Source organism: Chroicocephalus ridibundus, chromosome 6, assembly GCF_963924245.1.
Source record: "Chroicocephalus ridibundus chromosome 6, bChrRid1.1, whole genome shotgun sequence".
NCBI lineage: Eukaryota > Metazoa > Chordata > Aves > Charadriiformes > Laridae > Chroicocephalus > Chroicocephalus ridibundus.
In genome coordinates, this window is record NC_086289.1 from 16,490,444 (window position 1) to 16,505,386 (window position 14,943).

The 14,943-nt window shown below is 59.8% G+C and overlaps 1 protein-coding gene across 1 annotated transcript; it reads right to left on the reverse strand.

Annotated features, from left to right (window-relative positions):
* Positions 1 to 698: 698 nt before the first annotated feature.
* GOT1 (glutamic-oxaloacetic transaminase 1) lies at positions 699 to 5,032 on the reverse strand. The gene is made up of 9 exons (XM_063339574.1): positions 4,823 to 5,032; positions 4,320 to 4,501; positions 3,628 to 3,751; positions 3,270 to 3,382; positions 2,962 to 3,066; positions 2,246 to 2,396; positions 1,945 to 2,110; positions 1,665 to 1,807; positions 699 to 1,381 (listed from the first exon to the last, which is right to left on the reverse strand). Exons 1-9 carry the CDS (start codon positions 4,935 to 4,937, stop codon positions 1,242 to 1,244), a joined length of 1,239 nt encoding a protein of 412 aa, XP_063195644.1. The 5' UTR covers positions 4,938 to 5,032; the 3' UTR covers positions 699 to 1,241.
* Positions 5,033 to 14,943: the final 9,911 nt, after the last annotated feature.

Genomic DNA, 14,943 nt, shown 5'->3' on the forward strand with positions numbered 1-14,943 from the left:
TGCTGTCTAAGGTGCAGCACAAAGTCCATGGGGGCAGCAGTGACTATCACTAACTGACCCAAGGAAAGGGAATGTTCCTCTTTCTTCCCTAAGATCTTGGCAGGAGGCTGCTCTATCAAGGTAATATCAGCTCACAAACAGATCCACAAACAGGGACTGCAGTGAGCAGAAGCAGATGGTCCCAGCTTTTTTCCAGTGCCAGAAACACGGGCTGTTGCTGGCAGGCCCCGCTGAAGCCAGGGGGAGTAGGTGGTGGTTCACCAGGGGCCTGCTGAGAAGGAAGAACAGGGAAGATCCGCTTTTCGACATATTAGCAGCGGGTCAGGAGCTCTGGGCCAGGGAGGGAGGGCCAGATGGATGGGTAACACACAACCGTCCAGAAAGCAAGCACATACAGATGGACAGAATGGGCTGGATAGCACGGGGTGGGGGGGCAGAAAGAAGAACACAAGACAGACATGGGAGGAACCGGTCAACTTCATGTAGAGTCACAGGGAGCTCTCAACTACACTCTCCCAATATGACTGTACCCCGTTAGTAGCAACCGTGATCATCAGAAGTGCAACATACCACAAGGGAGAAAGGAAAAGCCTTGAAACAAACCAAGTAAGACCCAGTAACCAGGATGCTGAGGCTTTAACCTCAGCCTGGGAAGAGGCTAGCACAGCCTGAAGACATGGCATTACACAAGGCAGGGGTTCAGAGATGGAGGTTTAATTTTCTGTCAGCAACACAAAGAAGCAATTAACCACAGTAACAAATGTTTGCTTGCGTAAGGCTTCGAACTGGGTGAAAGCCAGCAACAGCTTCACCCCTCCCCAAAATACTACCGAGTGACATTAGTTCACAAGCCATACGAGATCCCAACCTGTTGGGGCTGTTATCCCACAGCGCATTGCACTGGCACCGGACTTTGCCTAGATCAAACCGGTCAGTTACATGGAGTTGATTTGGATGCGCTAAAGATGCAGCTCTAAGTGCCTGAAGCCCAGGCTGCTGTCAGTCAAACAAGAGCCAAGGCAGCTCATGCCGCCCCCCACCCTCCTGGGGGCACTGGCTTACCCATATTGCAAGGGGTATTTCAAAAAAACATCAACAGATGATTATCCCTGATTGAGCTATTGCCCCCATCTTTATTAAACCCCAAGAGATGTGGGACAAGGCAAGCCATGAGCAGGGAAAGACACGGACTACACGCTACAGCTTTGGTGACTTCATGTAAGTTTGGTTGTTCGTGTGCTTCACTGGATTTTTGTGACGGCTTCATGGATGGACTTGGCCACATAGTCCAGGTTCTTGGTAGTCAGGCCACACATGTTGATGCGCCCACTAGCCATCAGGTAGATGTGTTTTTCCTTGATCATGTACTCCACCTGCTTAGCTGGGGAAACAATTGGACATCAGGTCAGAGCGGTGACCCCAAAGTTCAGAAAAGCCCAAAGAACAAGTCAGGGATGCTTGAATCTCACAAGGAGCAGAAAACTTCCAGCACTGGCCACTAAAATGTTGCCTGATGCTTCATCCCTGCCTAGCCTCAGAGGCAGTGATACCAGGACTCCAGTGAGGTCCTCAAGAGATTCTTGCCTGGACTACTTCAGCCCGGCTCACCCCCAGCAAAACTGTCCCCACCCAAACCTCCCTTCATCACATCACTTGGTACTTACGATTCAGCCCTGTGAAGCTAAACATGCCGATCTGCTCTGTGATGTGGTTCCAGGTGCCCGGGGTGCCGAGGGACTCCAGGCGAGACCGGAGCTCTGACCGCATGAGCAGGACACGATCTGCCATCGTCTTCACATTGTCCTTCCTGCAGCAGGCAGGAAGCAGAGCGTGAAGACAGGCACCTGACTGGTTTGGAGCCATCTGGCCAAGCCTGGCGCTCAGAGAAACAGCTTCCCCCCCCGCCCCGACTTTCCCTCTCCCACCAGCCCCCGCCACACGTACCACTCAGCAAAGAGCTGCGGGGAAGAGAGTGTAGTTGCCACAATGCGCGCTCCCTGAGAGGGAGGGTTGGACCAAGTTGTGCGCACAATCTTCTCCATCTGGGAAAGCACACGCTGCACATTGTCTGCATCCTTCCCCACCACAGTCAGGTTCCCCACACGTTCATCTGTGGACAAGCCAAGAGAGGTGAGCCATTGGTCCCACACATCACGGCAAAGCAGAGCTCTCCCCGCCCCCCAGTATGCCAGCCCCATCTGTCTGGGTATGATGCTACTGGACCAGCTTACTGCCAGACACTCACTGTAGAGCCCAAAGTTCTTGGAAAACGACTGTGCACAGAAGAGCTCAAAGCCCTCGGAGACAAAGTATCGCACAGCCCAGGCATCCTTGTCCAGGCTGCCAGAGGCAAAACCTTGGTACGCCGAATCGAAGAACGGAAACAGGAACCGGCGCTGCAAGGAGGAACAGTGTTAGAGGGAAACCCCTTCCCCACAACCTTCACTTTACCCCCCACTGTCCCCGTAGGAGGGAAAAATGACCATTGAGCTTCTGGGCTCAAGGAGACATTGTCCAGCAACACCAGAAAGGTATTTTCTTTCTACTGGGGTAAAGACTAAAGTGGTCAAGAAAAGGCTACATGCAGGAGAAAACTACAGCAGCAGCCTCCTCCCCATTCTGGAGGACACAGGGCACAAGAGATGTCCCACCTTATATCCTGTATGCAGCACCCATGAAAAGCAGGTGCCCTTGGAGAATCTTTCCAGCATGAGAAACCTCACTGCAGACCATGCCATGGAATTTGAAAGCAAGAACTTGGGAGGCAGGAGCAGAAGTGGAATGCTCCTATTCTCTGAGCAGAGAGGACCATCATCCTGCCAGCCTCTCCCTTTAACACCTGCCCTGTGGGACTCTTCCAGCTCCTGCCACATCCCATGCTACTCCCTACAGCCCATCTCCAGCTGGCTCAAGAGCTATTTGTCCCCTCAGCACTGCTTCAGCCCCAGCAGCAGCCCATACCTTCATAACAGCAGCAATCTGCTTCCACTGGTCTGGAGTAGGGTCTGTGCCCGTTGGGTTGTGCGCACAGGCATGCAGAATGAAAATGGAGAACTCTGGGGCTTTCTGAGGAGAGAGTAGGTCTTGGTCATATGCATGGATGAGACTGGGCACCCACAGCAAAGGGAGAGGCCCTGTGCTGCTCTGGGCATCAGCAGTTTCTTTTGTAGAAATCCACTTTCAGGCACAGCACGCAAGAGCCCAGCCAGCGGCTGACAGCACAGCACCAAGCCTTGACAGCACAGCACAAGCACCAAGGTTTTACTCACCTCCATGTCATCCAGCAGCCCCTGGAGATCCAGACCCCTCTTGGCAGCATCCCAGTAGTGGTAGGTTCTGATATCTTTAAACCCAGCATCCACAAAGACGGAATTGTGGTTCTCTGAGGAAAGAAATCACTTTTCAGAAAAGTGGGCCTCACCTCCAGCAAGCCACGTTCTCCAGTCCCAGTATCTCCCTAAATGTCACCAAAATATGCAATGGAGACACTTACACTGCCTTCACCCACAAGGGAAAGACTCCTCTCCCACTGCCCAGGCCCCCACAAGGAGCTCAACCATTCCTCCCTCGCCCACTGACCCACAGGGTTCCCTGCAAAGAGGCGGCAGCATGGACAACGGCACTCACCCCAGGACGGAGCGGAGATGTAGACCGGTGTCGCCGTGTTGTTGTTTCCATTGTACCATCGCCTCAGAAATTCTGCGCCAATACGCAGAGCGCCTGTCCCGCCCAAGGACTGAACACTTCCAATCTGCAACAGAGAGAGTTGCCAGCAGGGTCCACCCAGCTCATGAGTACACAGACAGCAGAGGTGCTTGCAAGAGCAAGATAGGATCCCAGACGTGCTCCCAGGGGTCGCCCCAGCCAGGACACCATCCCCTCCCAGTGGTCTTCAACCTCCGTCAGCACTCAGGACCATCCTGACACAGTTATAGACTTCAGTTGTTTCTGCTACTTTTTGTCACAGAGCAGATTCCCAGCTAGTAGCTTATTTCAGGAAAGGTGGTCTATTTTCTGACTTCAGTTTCCCGTAGGGAAACCGTTAAATGGTGAAGGAAAAAAACAAAAACCAAATTCCAATCACAGACCATGTTCGTTCTTTTCCAAAAACTACAACTACTTGCACAAATGGCTTCACGTACGCAGGTTCAAGTGACCTACAACCAGCAAAGGCCACGTCAGAGAAAATTCCCAAATCCTGCCAAAATGCCAGTACTCCACACATTTGCGCTCTACTGCTGCGTCCACTGTGGAGACACCCCGGGGATCCCAGCAGCTCTCCCAGCAAGGAGTGGTCTCGCTCCCTGCCCGCCACCTACCCGGTTCTCCTTGATGGCAGGGCTGTCGTCACCCAGAGCGATCCGGGAGGCGTTGGCCCGGAACTCGGGCAGGCCTAGGATGGGCAGGTACTCGTGGTTCAGGCTGTTGTCGTTGGCGATCATCTGCTCCACTTTCTTCACCACCGGCAGGACCCATGGCTGCCCCTCGTCCGTGCGGTAAGCTGAGAGGAGAGGGAGAGCCGTCCATTCCGCCGCACTCAGATAGACGCTGGGCCTGCCCGGTGCACCGACACCCGAGGTCGGCAGGCGAGACAGCGCGGGGTCGCCCCCGCGACCTTGAGGCCCGCCGGTGACCCGCCCCCCCACCCCGCACCCCGCCGGAGGCTCGCCGCGGCCCGGTGACCTTTCAGGCCCGGGCACCGCTGCCGCCGCCCAGCCGCTCCGGCAGGCGCCGGGCCCGCCGTAGGGACACCGACCGGCCTTCCCTCCCCCCCCCCCCGCGGAGATGGGCCCCGCCGGGCCAGGGGAGGCCGCGGACTTACCGCCCACGCCCAGGTTGACCTTCCGCGAGTCCCCGTCCTCCCGGAAATCCGCCGTGAGCTTGAAGACGGCGACGGGCGGTGCGCGGGGCACGGCGGTGAAGATGGAGGCGGCCATGGCGGTGCGGCACAGCCCCCTCCGGTCCGTTAACGGGCAGCGCGCGGCGCCTGGAGGAGACGCTCACCTTCACCGGCGGGGGGCGGGGCCGCCGCGCGGCGCGGCCAATCAGCGGGCGGCCAGCGGCCCCGCCCCCGCTCTCCCTCCGGGGCGCGGCGCGGCCAGCCAATCGCAGCGCGGGATGCCGGTCGGCGGCGGCCGCCGCGCCCTGTGACGCCGGCGGCGCGGGGACGCAGGCGCTTCCTATTGGCGCCCGGCGGCTCCTCGGCCCCGCCCCCTCCGCGGCGCGCGCGGGTTGGCGGGGCCACCCCAGGGTGCAGCGCCCCGGGGACGCAGCGTGACGGCCGCCTTTGGCCGGGACCGGGACCTGGTGCCTGGCCGGGTGGTGCCGGCAGGCCCGGTGCGGTGGCGCACAGGGGCTGCGGGGGTGGCAGCGTCCGGTGGTGGTGGAGAGATCCCGGCAGCGATGGGGTGCGGGGTGGGCCCGAGGAGCGATGCCCGGGGAACGGGGAGCTGCTGGGGATGCCGTGCCCGCGGCAGCGCTGCTCTGCGGCGGTGCTCGGGGTTGCAGCGCTGGGGGGGGCGGAGCACGGCACGATCCCCAGAGGGGGCCCGGGGGCGCAGCATCGGTGCGGGTGCGGATCGGGCCTGGGGCGCAGAGCCGGGGCGCACGGCAGCCCCCGGGGGGCCGCGCCCGGGGCCGCGGGGTGGTGCACGGCTTGGGGGGGTGCAGGAAGGTGCCGTGCCCGGGCGTGTTTCCACCCCAGGGCGGGTCACGGGGTGGTCTCCGGTTCATCTGCCCCGCGTTTTTAAGGCACTTTCCCGATTCCCAGCCGCCTGCGGGTGGGGTGGCGCCCTGAGGCCCTCCCAGCCTCGGGGGAACCCCAGGGTCACCGGGGGGTGTCTCCCCTCCCAGCAAGACCCTCCGGCCGGTGGCAACCGCCGCCAGGTCGAGCCTGGCTCCGGCCCACAGGGAGCGTTTGGGATCGCTTGTCACGCCGGGAGCTTCCCCCCGAGCCCGTGGCGTTGCGCTTATCCGCAGGGAATTTCGCGTGGCGCTTTGCTGCCGAACTCCGCATCCTTCCTGCGGGCACGGCTCTCCGTGGCTCTTCGAGCCGCCCACCGCCCGGGAGCCTCCCTCCAGCCCTGCGGGGACCTCCGGGGACCCTGGGCGTCGGGGTCGATGCCGTGGCGGGGCTCAGTGGAGCGGCACACGGCCGGTGAGCGGCGGCGGTGCCGGGGGGTGTCGGCAGAGGGCAGAGCCGGACCGCGCATCGCGCCGCCGCCGCCGGGACCGCACCGTGCGGCCCCGCCGCTTATCCCGCAACCCCCGGACTTTGACCGGCTCCGGACGGGACAGGTGGGAGGTGGCCCGGGGCTGCCCCAGCATCCCACCCGCGGCTCCCTCCCCGCCCGCCTCCCCGGAGAGGGGGCTTGCTGCCCCCCCCCCGGTGCGTGGCCGGCTCCTTTAGGAACCCGCCCGCCCGTCTCAAGCGGCTTTTGAAGTTTGTGGGAATCCGCCCGCGATCCTGTAGCACCTGGAAATGGCTTCGGGAGAAACGGGAAGGACGTTGACAGCAACAGCCCTGTCAGCGCGGCACCCCCACCCCCCCCCACACCCCTCGTGACATAAAACACGGGGATACGGGACGGTAAAAGGCCCTGCTGTCCCCAAACGCTTTTGCAGACAACCCGTGTCATACGCTCCCTTTGTGAACCTGGCCAAGATCCCTCTGAAAACCAGTCTGGCGCCTCGCCCCCCCTCCCATGCCGAAGGTGGCTCCGCAGCCCGGCTGCCTGGGAGGGAGCCCGCGGGGCACAGCCCTCGCCTCCCCCAGCTCCAGGCAGCACCTGGAAGAACTGCCCAGTGCACTTTCTGCTTAGCATGAGAGCGGGGAAGAGGCAAGAGCTGCCCGGCGGCACAGCAGCGTGCCAACGCTTCTGCCTGCGGAGAAAACAGTGTAATGGGAAAGGCAGAGGAGCAAGACAGCAGTGCTAGACCAAAGCCTTGGCCCTGGTGGGGTTTTTAGCTCGACTCGGATAAAACCTCTATCAGGCCTTGAGAAAAGGCGGCGTGGAAACCCAGAGAGGGCTTCAGCTCTGCTCCCTGCAACAGCTGTGAAGCCCTGCAAATGCCCAACCTTGTTAAGGTGCTGTGAGGGCATCTCCAAACCTTACCCTTAACTCTAACCCTAACTTTAAATCTAACCCTACCCATAACTCTAAATCCTACCCTTAACTCTAAACCCAATCAGATGAAGGGCGCTTGGGTTTCCTGAGGTCTGTGGGTGCTGCTAAATGAGAGCTGCCGTGCTAAGCAGGGAAGCATCTGATGAGAACAAAGGTGTCAGAGCTAAATGGGGGTAGCCCACCGCAGGGTGAGTCATCTTTTCTGCTCATGAGGAGTAAAGCATTGCACAAGCGGGATGCTGCAATGGGAAAAGCCGACCAAGGGTGCTTAGAGCATCCTATTTCTGGAGCAGACAGAAGTGCTGGGGAGTCCCCAGACTGGCAGGCTCTCACTGCACTTACTGGTTTCTAATCCTACCCCTCTCCAAAGAGCACTGGGATATTTGGGGACATGGCCAAGCCCTTTCCCAGTGCAGAGCAGGGAAGTCATGAAGCCACAGGGGTGCTGCCTGCCAAGCTGGCTGCACCAAGCCACTGCTTGGGACCGCCGGAGCAGGCTGAGCAGTGCCAATTGCAGGAAAAAATGCAGTTTCCCCAAACCAGCACTGTCTTGGTCTCCTTCCTCGGGGGCTCCTGGGCAGCACAAGCTCAGCTGATGGTGAGACCGTCTGTGCCACTGCCCATGCCTGCAAGGCCAGGGTCGCTGACCCAGCAGGAGTTACCTGCCGGTGCTCCTGGCTGCCCCCAGCCCGCCTGGTGTCCCATGCCCTTGGCGGCGCAGAGCGGGGCTCTGCTGGGAACAGATGCCGGAACGAGACAAACAGGCACGAAGCAGCAGGCCGCCGGGCCCCCGAGCCGGATGGCTGTGCCTTAGCAAGATCCCTCTGGCCCTGAGCTTTCATCTCCCCAGCCTACACAAAGGGTGCCACCAAAACGTATGTAAAAGCAGGAGAAACATGGGAGCCGGCCCTGAGGCATCCCTCCCTTCATCTCCTGCCTCCGACTGACAGCCAGCAATGACCTGCCACTCAACAGGAAGGCTTGCACACCTTACCCAGAGTGAAGGAGCCCCCCGGGCGTGCACCACTGCGCCGCACGCAGGCACGGCCCCCCACACTCAGCCCCTCCTGGGAGCCAGAGGCAGGGGGGCTCAGCAGCCAGCCCAGATCCTGCAGAGCCCAGGCTGCCACAGGGATGCGGGGATCACTGGGGAGCTGATGCTGCCCTCCCCGCAGCATCGAGCCTCGCATGGGCTTGGAAAAAAGCCCTTTTGGGGAGGGTGCAGATGAGCTCCACTCCTCTATCCCCTCGCAAGATCCACCCTCACACCCCTCTGGCCTCTGCCTCATCCTCTTCCTCACAAAAGAGTTCAGCGCTGGGGCACCCTCGATCCCGGCATCATAGAAGGGTTTAGGCTGCCCTGCCCTGCGGTGTTGCCCATCTCAGGCCGAGGCAGGGCGCAGGATGCGGGCAGGGGGCAGAGCCCCGGCCGTTCCCAGCGGGTGCTGCGCAGAGGCTGTTTTCCCAGCCGTCCTCCCAATACAGATGTTTTCTCAGTGCAAGATCCAGACAGAGGAGGGTAAAATGTTTTCATTCCAAGCTCCCGGGGTCAGGTCATGGTTTGTCTAAATGGCTTTTGTTGCTGTAATTATCAGATTAGCTGATCTCTGGCAGTGCGTTTAGGGGCAGCTACATTATCTGCGGATCCTGACTCCCCCACTACCACCCTGCCCAGCTGGGACAGCGGGTTTGTAATGGAGTGATGGGGATCGGGGATGCCAGGAGAGCCAAGTGAAAGGTTCATGCTTGATTTTGAGCTGGTACCCAGATGGACCCCGGCCCAGGAGCAGCCAGAACATTTGGGGAAGACAGCAGTGAGCCTCCTTGACCTCCTCATTGCACATGATGATGCTGAGCTTGGCCTGATCCTTTCCTCCTACTCCAACCTGCAACACACCACAGCTGCAGAGCCCCATCCCAGGCACCTGCCTCCTGCTGTGGCTGATGCTGAGCATGCAGACGTGGGATGGGGGCACCTGAGGTGCCTCCACTTGCTCAGGGCTGGTGCTCCCAGCAGGTCTTGGGGGCAGGGGGTCCGGGACCCTGCACTGCGGCTGGGATGTGGGAGCCTGGGGCCAGTGCCTGGCCGCGGGATGCTGCGAGGGGTGGGCAGCCCCCCAGCAGCCGGGGAGATGCAGGAATAGGAGCGTGAGATACCAGGCGAGACGGAGAGCGTGACAGGGAGATGAGAGAGCAGGGCGAGGAGCAGATAAAGAGGGATCAGGAGTTTCCGGCCCTCGCCAGCCCCTCGCCGGGTCCATCTGTCAGCGCCTGCGAGTGCTGATGGCACCAAGCCTTGGTGGCAGCCGGGGCCGTAGGTCCTGCCGAGGGGCACCGTCAGGGGCTGGGAAGGGGCCCCCGCCGCTGCCTTCCTGCTGTGCTGGAGGAACGGCAGCACCTTGGCCCCCAGTGTGGCCGGGGATGGGCAGTGCCCATGCACAGTCCCACGGGTGCCCCCGAGGCCGAGCCCCCCACCCCTGCCCCCCCCACACCCCCAGCCCCGCCGCACACACAGATAGGGAGCACCAGGGATTTCACCCACCGGCACCAAAAATAAAAAATCAGTTCACGCTCTGCTGGGCTGCAGGTGAACACGCAGGTGCTCAGTAGCCACTCACGCAGGCACCGTGCCCGCAGTGGCCGCCTGCCCCCCGACACATCATCCCACCTCCTCTCTCACCTGCCGTAGGTGGGAGCAACAGGAGTTTCCCTTGAGCAAGGCAGAAGCTGTAAAGAAATTAAATAATTTCAAGTCAGAACAGACTTTATTGTTTTTCCATAAAAAAAAAAATTGTTTAAAATGTGCTTTCACTGGATTTCAGTTTCTGAAGTTTTATCGTGCTGGAGCGTAACACCCCACTGAATGAAGACTTCTGGAGCAGAACACCTACATCTTCTCTTCAAGGAACTTTTCAACCTTTTTAAATGCTTCAGAAAATTTCAACAGCAAAATTCTGCCTTTAAAGACCATGTTCCTGCAGGAAGTTTTGGCTTCAGCAAAACATAACTTAAAATAAAAAAAGTTAAAAATTAGTGTAAGCTATATTTCTGGTATTTTTCTTAATTGCCACCATGGCAGAGCTTGGTTAGCTTCCAGTCATCTTCTTTGCTTCCAGCTGAAAGCCAGAGAGCAACCCAGAGCAGCGAGGGCAAAGCCTATGCGCCCCTGAGAAGGAGCATATCCACCAACCCAACCAGGCTCAAACCTCTCCTGCCATCGCTGCTGCCTGGGCACAGCCAGAAATTTGCCATTTCTCTATTTAAACCTATTTTGCACATTAGTCCTGGTGTGCCTGGAGTCCCAACTTGGCCCACGGACCACTCAGGACCTGCCCCATGGCCATGCTCACCTCCCCTGCACCCGCTCATCCCCCAGGCACCCAGGAGGAGCGCAGGCACCCTGGAGAGAGCTGGCCCTGAAAAGGCTGGTCCTGGTGCTCACCACAGGATGAGACACTTGGGCTGGGAAAGCGTGTTTGAGAGCCCTGCTTTCCCCTAATTTTTCCTTTTGCATCAGCCCCCACTGGCAGATGTCAGGAGACCAGACTATGGACCACGAGCTGCTCAGGAGCTGATGCCCAATACCCTGGCGCATTGAAGATGGTTTCCCAAGGGTGCAGAGGACCAGTGGAGAAAAGGCTGTTGGTCCCCAGCCAGCCCCGAAGGAGGACAGGCACCGCTGTGTGAAGGCATGGACTTCTGCACAGCCAAGGAAGCTGGTTTTGGGAGGCCTGATGCGCGGAGATAGCTGCCAACCCAGGACCCGGGGTGCCGCAGAGGCGGTGAACCCCCTGCCCAAGCCCCTGCCCCCTCACCAGCGAGCCTGGCTCGTGCCTTGGGACAGAGATACCCGACGTGTCGCAGTGAGCTGCTCCACCGTGGCGTGCCCAGGCTGCCAGGCAGCTGCAGGACCCCGGCTGCACCCACAGGGCTGGTGGGATGGAGGCATCTGTAGCACAGCTGGTCACAGCTGGACCACTCCGGGCCAGGCGTGTGCCCCGGCACGGCCGGGACAAGGCCAGGAAAGAGGACTCCAGCTCCTTTGCAGCAAACCCGGTGCCGTGGGTAGCTTCTGGACCTTGGTGTAGGAGCGGATTTACTGAAAACAATTTATTTAATATAAAAAAATAATTTCTTACGGCGTTTTGGCTGGCGTCAGCCGAGCGCTTACTCACCCGGGAATTCAAACAAAGGCAGTGCTGGCGCCCAGCCAGGGGGTCGGGCGCTGGGTGGTCGTGTCCATCCCGGCCTTGGACCCGCCTCTGGGTCACTTGCGGGCTTGTGGCATGATGTCTCCATTTATTTATTGGAAATGTTTGAACAGGAAATGCTAATGGTTTGGGTTTGTGGAGACAGCTGGAGGGGTCCGGCCGGAGCTGCTGGGAAGGGGAGGGTGCACTGGGATGGGGCAGCCCGGCGGAGAAGGGGGAATCGGTGCTGCCAGTGCTGCCGGCACTGCCGGTGGGGATCTGTCCCCTCTGTGTTTGGGGCTGAGGACCCAACAGGAGATGAGACTGGGGAGGGCTCCGATGTCTCTGCTGCCTCCTCCTTTGCCGTCAACTGCAGCCTCCACTGCAAAACGCACAGCCGTGCTGCAAGCGTGGGGCTGCCCCCAGCACGCAGCCGTGCCCGCTGCCGGCACCCCACGGGAATGCGCATGGGAATGGCACCGCTGAAGTGGCACAGGGGGAATGGCGACCACAGGGCCCTACACATCCCATCCCCAGCCCTCGGGCTCGGGCCTGGCCAGTGCCCGTTAGCGTGGGAGGGATGTGAGAGCGCTGCCTCCCCCTGCAAGGGGGTCGAGAGGTTCCTACGCAGCCCGGCTCTGGACCGGGCTGTTCCTGCGTTTGCTGATAACAGCGGAGGTGAAGCCTGACCCAGGAAAGCAGGCAAGATCCGCAGAGATAAACTCCCCGCAGCAAGACAAAAGCGCTGACCTCCGCGCAGCCCGAGCCGCCGCATTCCCACAAGCACAGCAACAATTGCCCAGCCGCAGCCGCCGCAGCCGCCGCAGCAGCAGCGAGCCCTGCACCGAACCACGCCGGCCAGACAACGGGAAGGGCCAGAGCGGCAGCTGGTGACACGTCCCGCCAGGATCGCTGCAGAGAAACCACAGCTCGGGGCTTTTAACCAGATCTACTGTAGATATCAATTGCCCGGGCAACGATGGCAAAGGCAGCCTGCTGTTCTTGGCTCCTCATTCAGCGGTGCAGCGGGTTCGGCGTCGCCTCGTTGCACGGCCAGAGGGATGCTGCACAAGCACCCCCTCCTATTCCCAACCTTACGCTTTCATGTGCGCACCCGCACCACAAACAGGCTTTAGGTTTCATCCCCCAAATGCAGCCGAGGATCTTAATGCACTCCTGCAGTTCAGGTTTCAAGCGCCTGCTTTGAGCGGAGGCTGCTGTGGCACCGCACACCCCCGGCACACCCGGGGAAGCCGAACGGCAGGCGCGGGGTCAGCTCCATCTCCCTGTCCCCAGCCCATGTCCAGCTCATGGGATGGGGGGCTGGAGCCTGCCTGGCACCTCCACAGGTCCCTGTGACACCTCTGCCCCAGAACAGCACCAGCTGAAAAAGGCAGAGGCGCTTAATGGGATTTGCAGAAACACCCGGCTCAGTTACACGCCGTACGCCTGTTGTCTCGGGCGTGTTTTTAAAATCTTTATCTCTGCATCATTAAACACTGATCTACATTTGAAAAGAATCCCTTCGGTTCCCTACCTCTGAAATGAGGATAACTATCCTTCACCTCATAGCGGGGTTACGAGGATAAACAGATTAAAGACTGCGAGATATTGCGGCAAAGAAGGTTAAACAAGCCCCTGTGACAGACGGCCCAGGGGCAGGGACCAGCATCAGAGCGATGCACAACACAAGCCGCCGACCCACGTCTGCACCATGCTAATGACCCCCAAAATCCCAGCGCTGGGTTTGCGACTGTCTGCCTTCCCAGGACGCAGTCCCCAGCCAGCCGAAACCCCACCGAGGGGCTACCCGCCCCCCCCCCAGCCAGGGATGTGCACCTGTGCCCTGAGCCTGGCAGCGGGGAGCGCAGGGGTGCAGAGGGAAGGGGGGGTGCCGATTCGGGGGTGCTCAAGGCTGTGGGAGGACATGGGTGACCCAGGTGCAGCAGCAAGGGGCGGTGGGGGCGCAGGGGGTGGCTGCCCCCTCTGCGCATCCCTCCCCGCATCTTCAGAGCGGGACACCCCTCTGCTACTGCCCAGAGTCTGTCCCTGCCCCACCGGGCGCCCTGGGCAGGCAGGGACAGCAGGGAGATGTGCACTTCTGCAGAAAGAGCTGGTGGGGGAGAGGATGAGCCAGACAATTACTGTCTGGAAAGTCTCACCCGCGTCCCTAGTAAAATAATGGCACAAATATTAAGAAAAGGAGCTCTGTAAACATCTAGAGGATAATGAAACCATGAGCTATAAGCAGGATGGGATTTGTAAATAAAGGGCTGTGCCAAAAACAACAAGCCCTCCATAATTGTTTTGGATAGAAGGACAAGATTAGTGCGGGAAGGGGACTTGGCGGATGTCATGAGAGGAGACATGGAAGCACCGGGTCTGTCCTCCCGCCTGGCCATTTGAGAGCCCCCAGCACGTCTGGGCAGGTTTGAGGGGTCTGACCTGCACAAAAAGGTGTCCCTGATGGCATGGCTGGCACCTGGGGACGTACCTGTCCTCTGGAGCCGGACACCTGCAGTGCCCGGCCTGGCACGTGTCACATCGGCACTGGTGCGGTGGCTCCTCCCTTGCCCACCCCCAAGGCACCAGCAGAGAGCAAGGCTAAACCCGAGCCCCCATCCCAGCTGGGGGACATCCCACCACCGTCCCTCACAGGGCTGGGACCCGCGCGGCGCAGGAACAAGCCGCTGGACAGTCACGGAGGGGCCGGGTGAGAAATAAAACCAGGTGAAGCCAGGAGGAGGAAAATAGTGCTGGCACCTTCCACGCCATCCCCCAGGTTTTGGCAACGTTTTGTCTTTTGTGAACATCAAAATGGCATGTTCTGCGAAACTGTAGGGTTCCCCGGCGCTCTCAAGTATCGGATTTTTGGCCAGACGAACAGGAAATGTGCGTGCACCTCCTTGCAACCAGCCCTTTGAAATGCTACGCGAAAAAAGCACACGTAAGCGTTAGCAGCCATCCGCACCGCACAGGCCAAACCCGTCCGGCTTTGACGTCGTCGGATGGAAGGTAAAGCAGAGGCCGGGCCAAAATGTACCTGGTTTCATCAGCGAGCCCCTGGTGCCGGCAGCGTGCAGCCGGGCTGGGTGACATGCGCGGGCTGGCGAGCAGCTGGCTGGCTGCGGCACGCAGGGTAAGGCAGGCTCCCGGCTGCGCACGAACCGAGGGTGAAATGCACCATATATGGTGAAGATATTATTAGTCCATAGCTGTCTTCCGAGGAAATCTTGCTTGAAAATAATGGGAAACAAAAGAGGTTTGTCTGCGAGACTCCAGCAGGGACTCAAGCTGCCCGAAGGACAAAAAGCGATGGCTTCAGAGGAACGGGGAGCGGTGAGGCTGGGGGTGTCAGACCCTTAGCTACCCACAAGGTGCTTAACAATATTCCAGCTAAGTATTTGTCCTGATTAATGCTGATTGCCCACCCATTACCTACATCCCGATCCATCTCCAGAAGTGCTTCTCAGCTGGGAGGTGTTGCTGAAACGGTGTCAGGGAAGGTGAGGGCTGGGCTGGGGGTTCCCAGCACGGGCACAGGCGAGCGGAGGCTCAGCACCGGCTCACTCCTGCCAACCTCAGCGGCAGCCCAGCACGTGGTCGAGGGGATGGAGTCAGCGGGT

What these genes read in the sequence shown, in the direction of transcription:
- GOT1 (XM_063339574.1), bottom strand. Translation starts at nt 4,937, where the DNA reads ATGGCCGCCTCCATCTTCACCGCCGTGCCCCGCGCACCGCCCGTCGCC. An exon ending in GGTCAACCTGGGCGTGGGCG is followed by an intron (nt 4,502 to 4,822) that starts GTAAGTCCGCGG and finishes CTCTCCTCTCAG; the next exon opens with CTTACCGCACGGACGAGGGG. An exon ending in CCGCAGCTCTTTGCTGAGTG is followed by an intron (nt 1,808 to 1,944) that starts GTACGTGTGGCG and finishes TGCCTGCTGCAG; the next exon opens with GAAGGACAATGTGAAGACGA.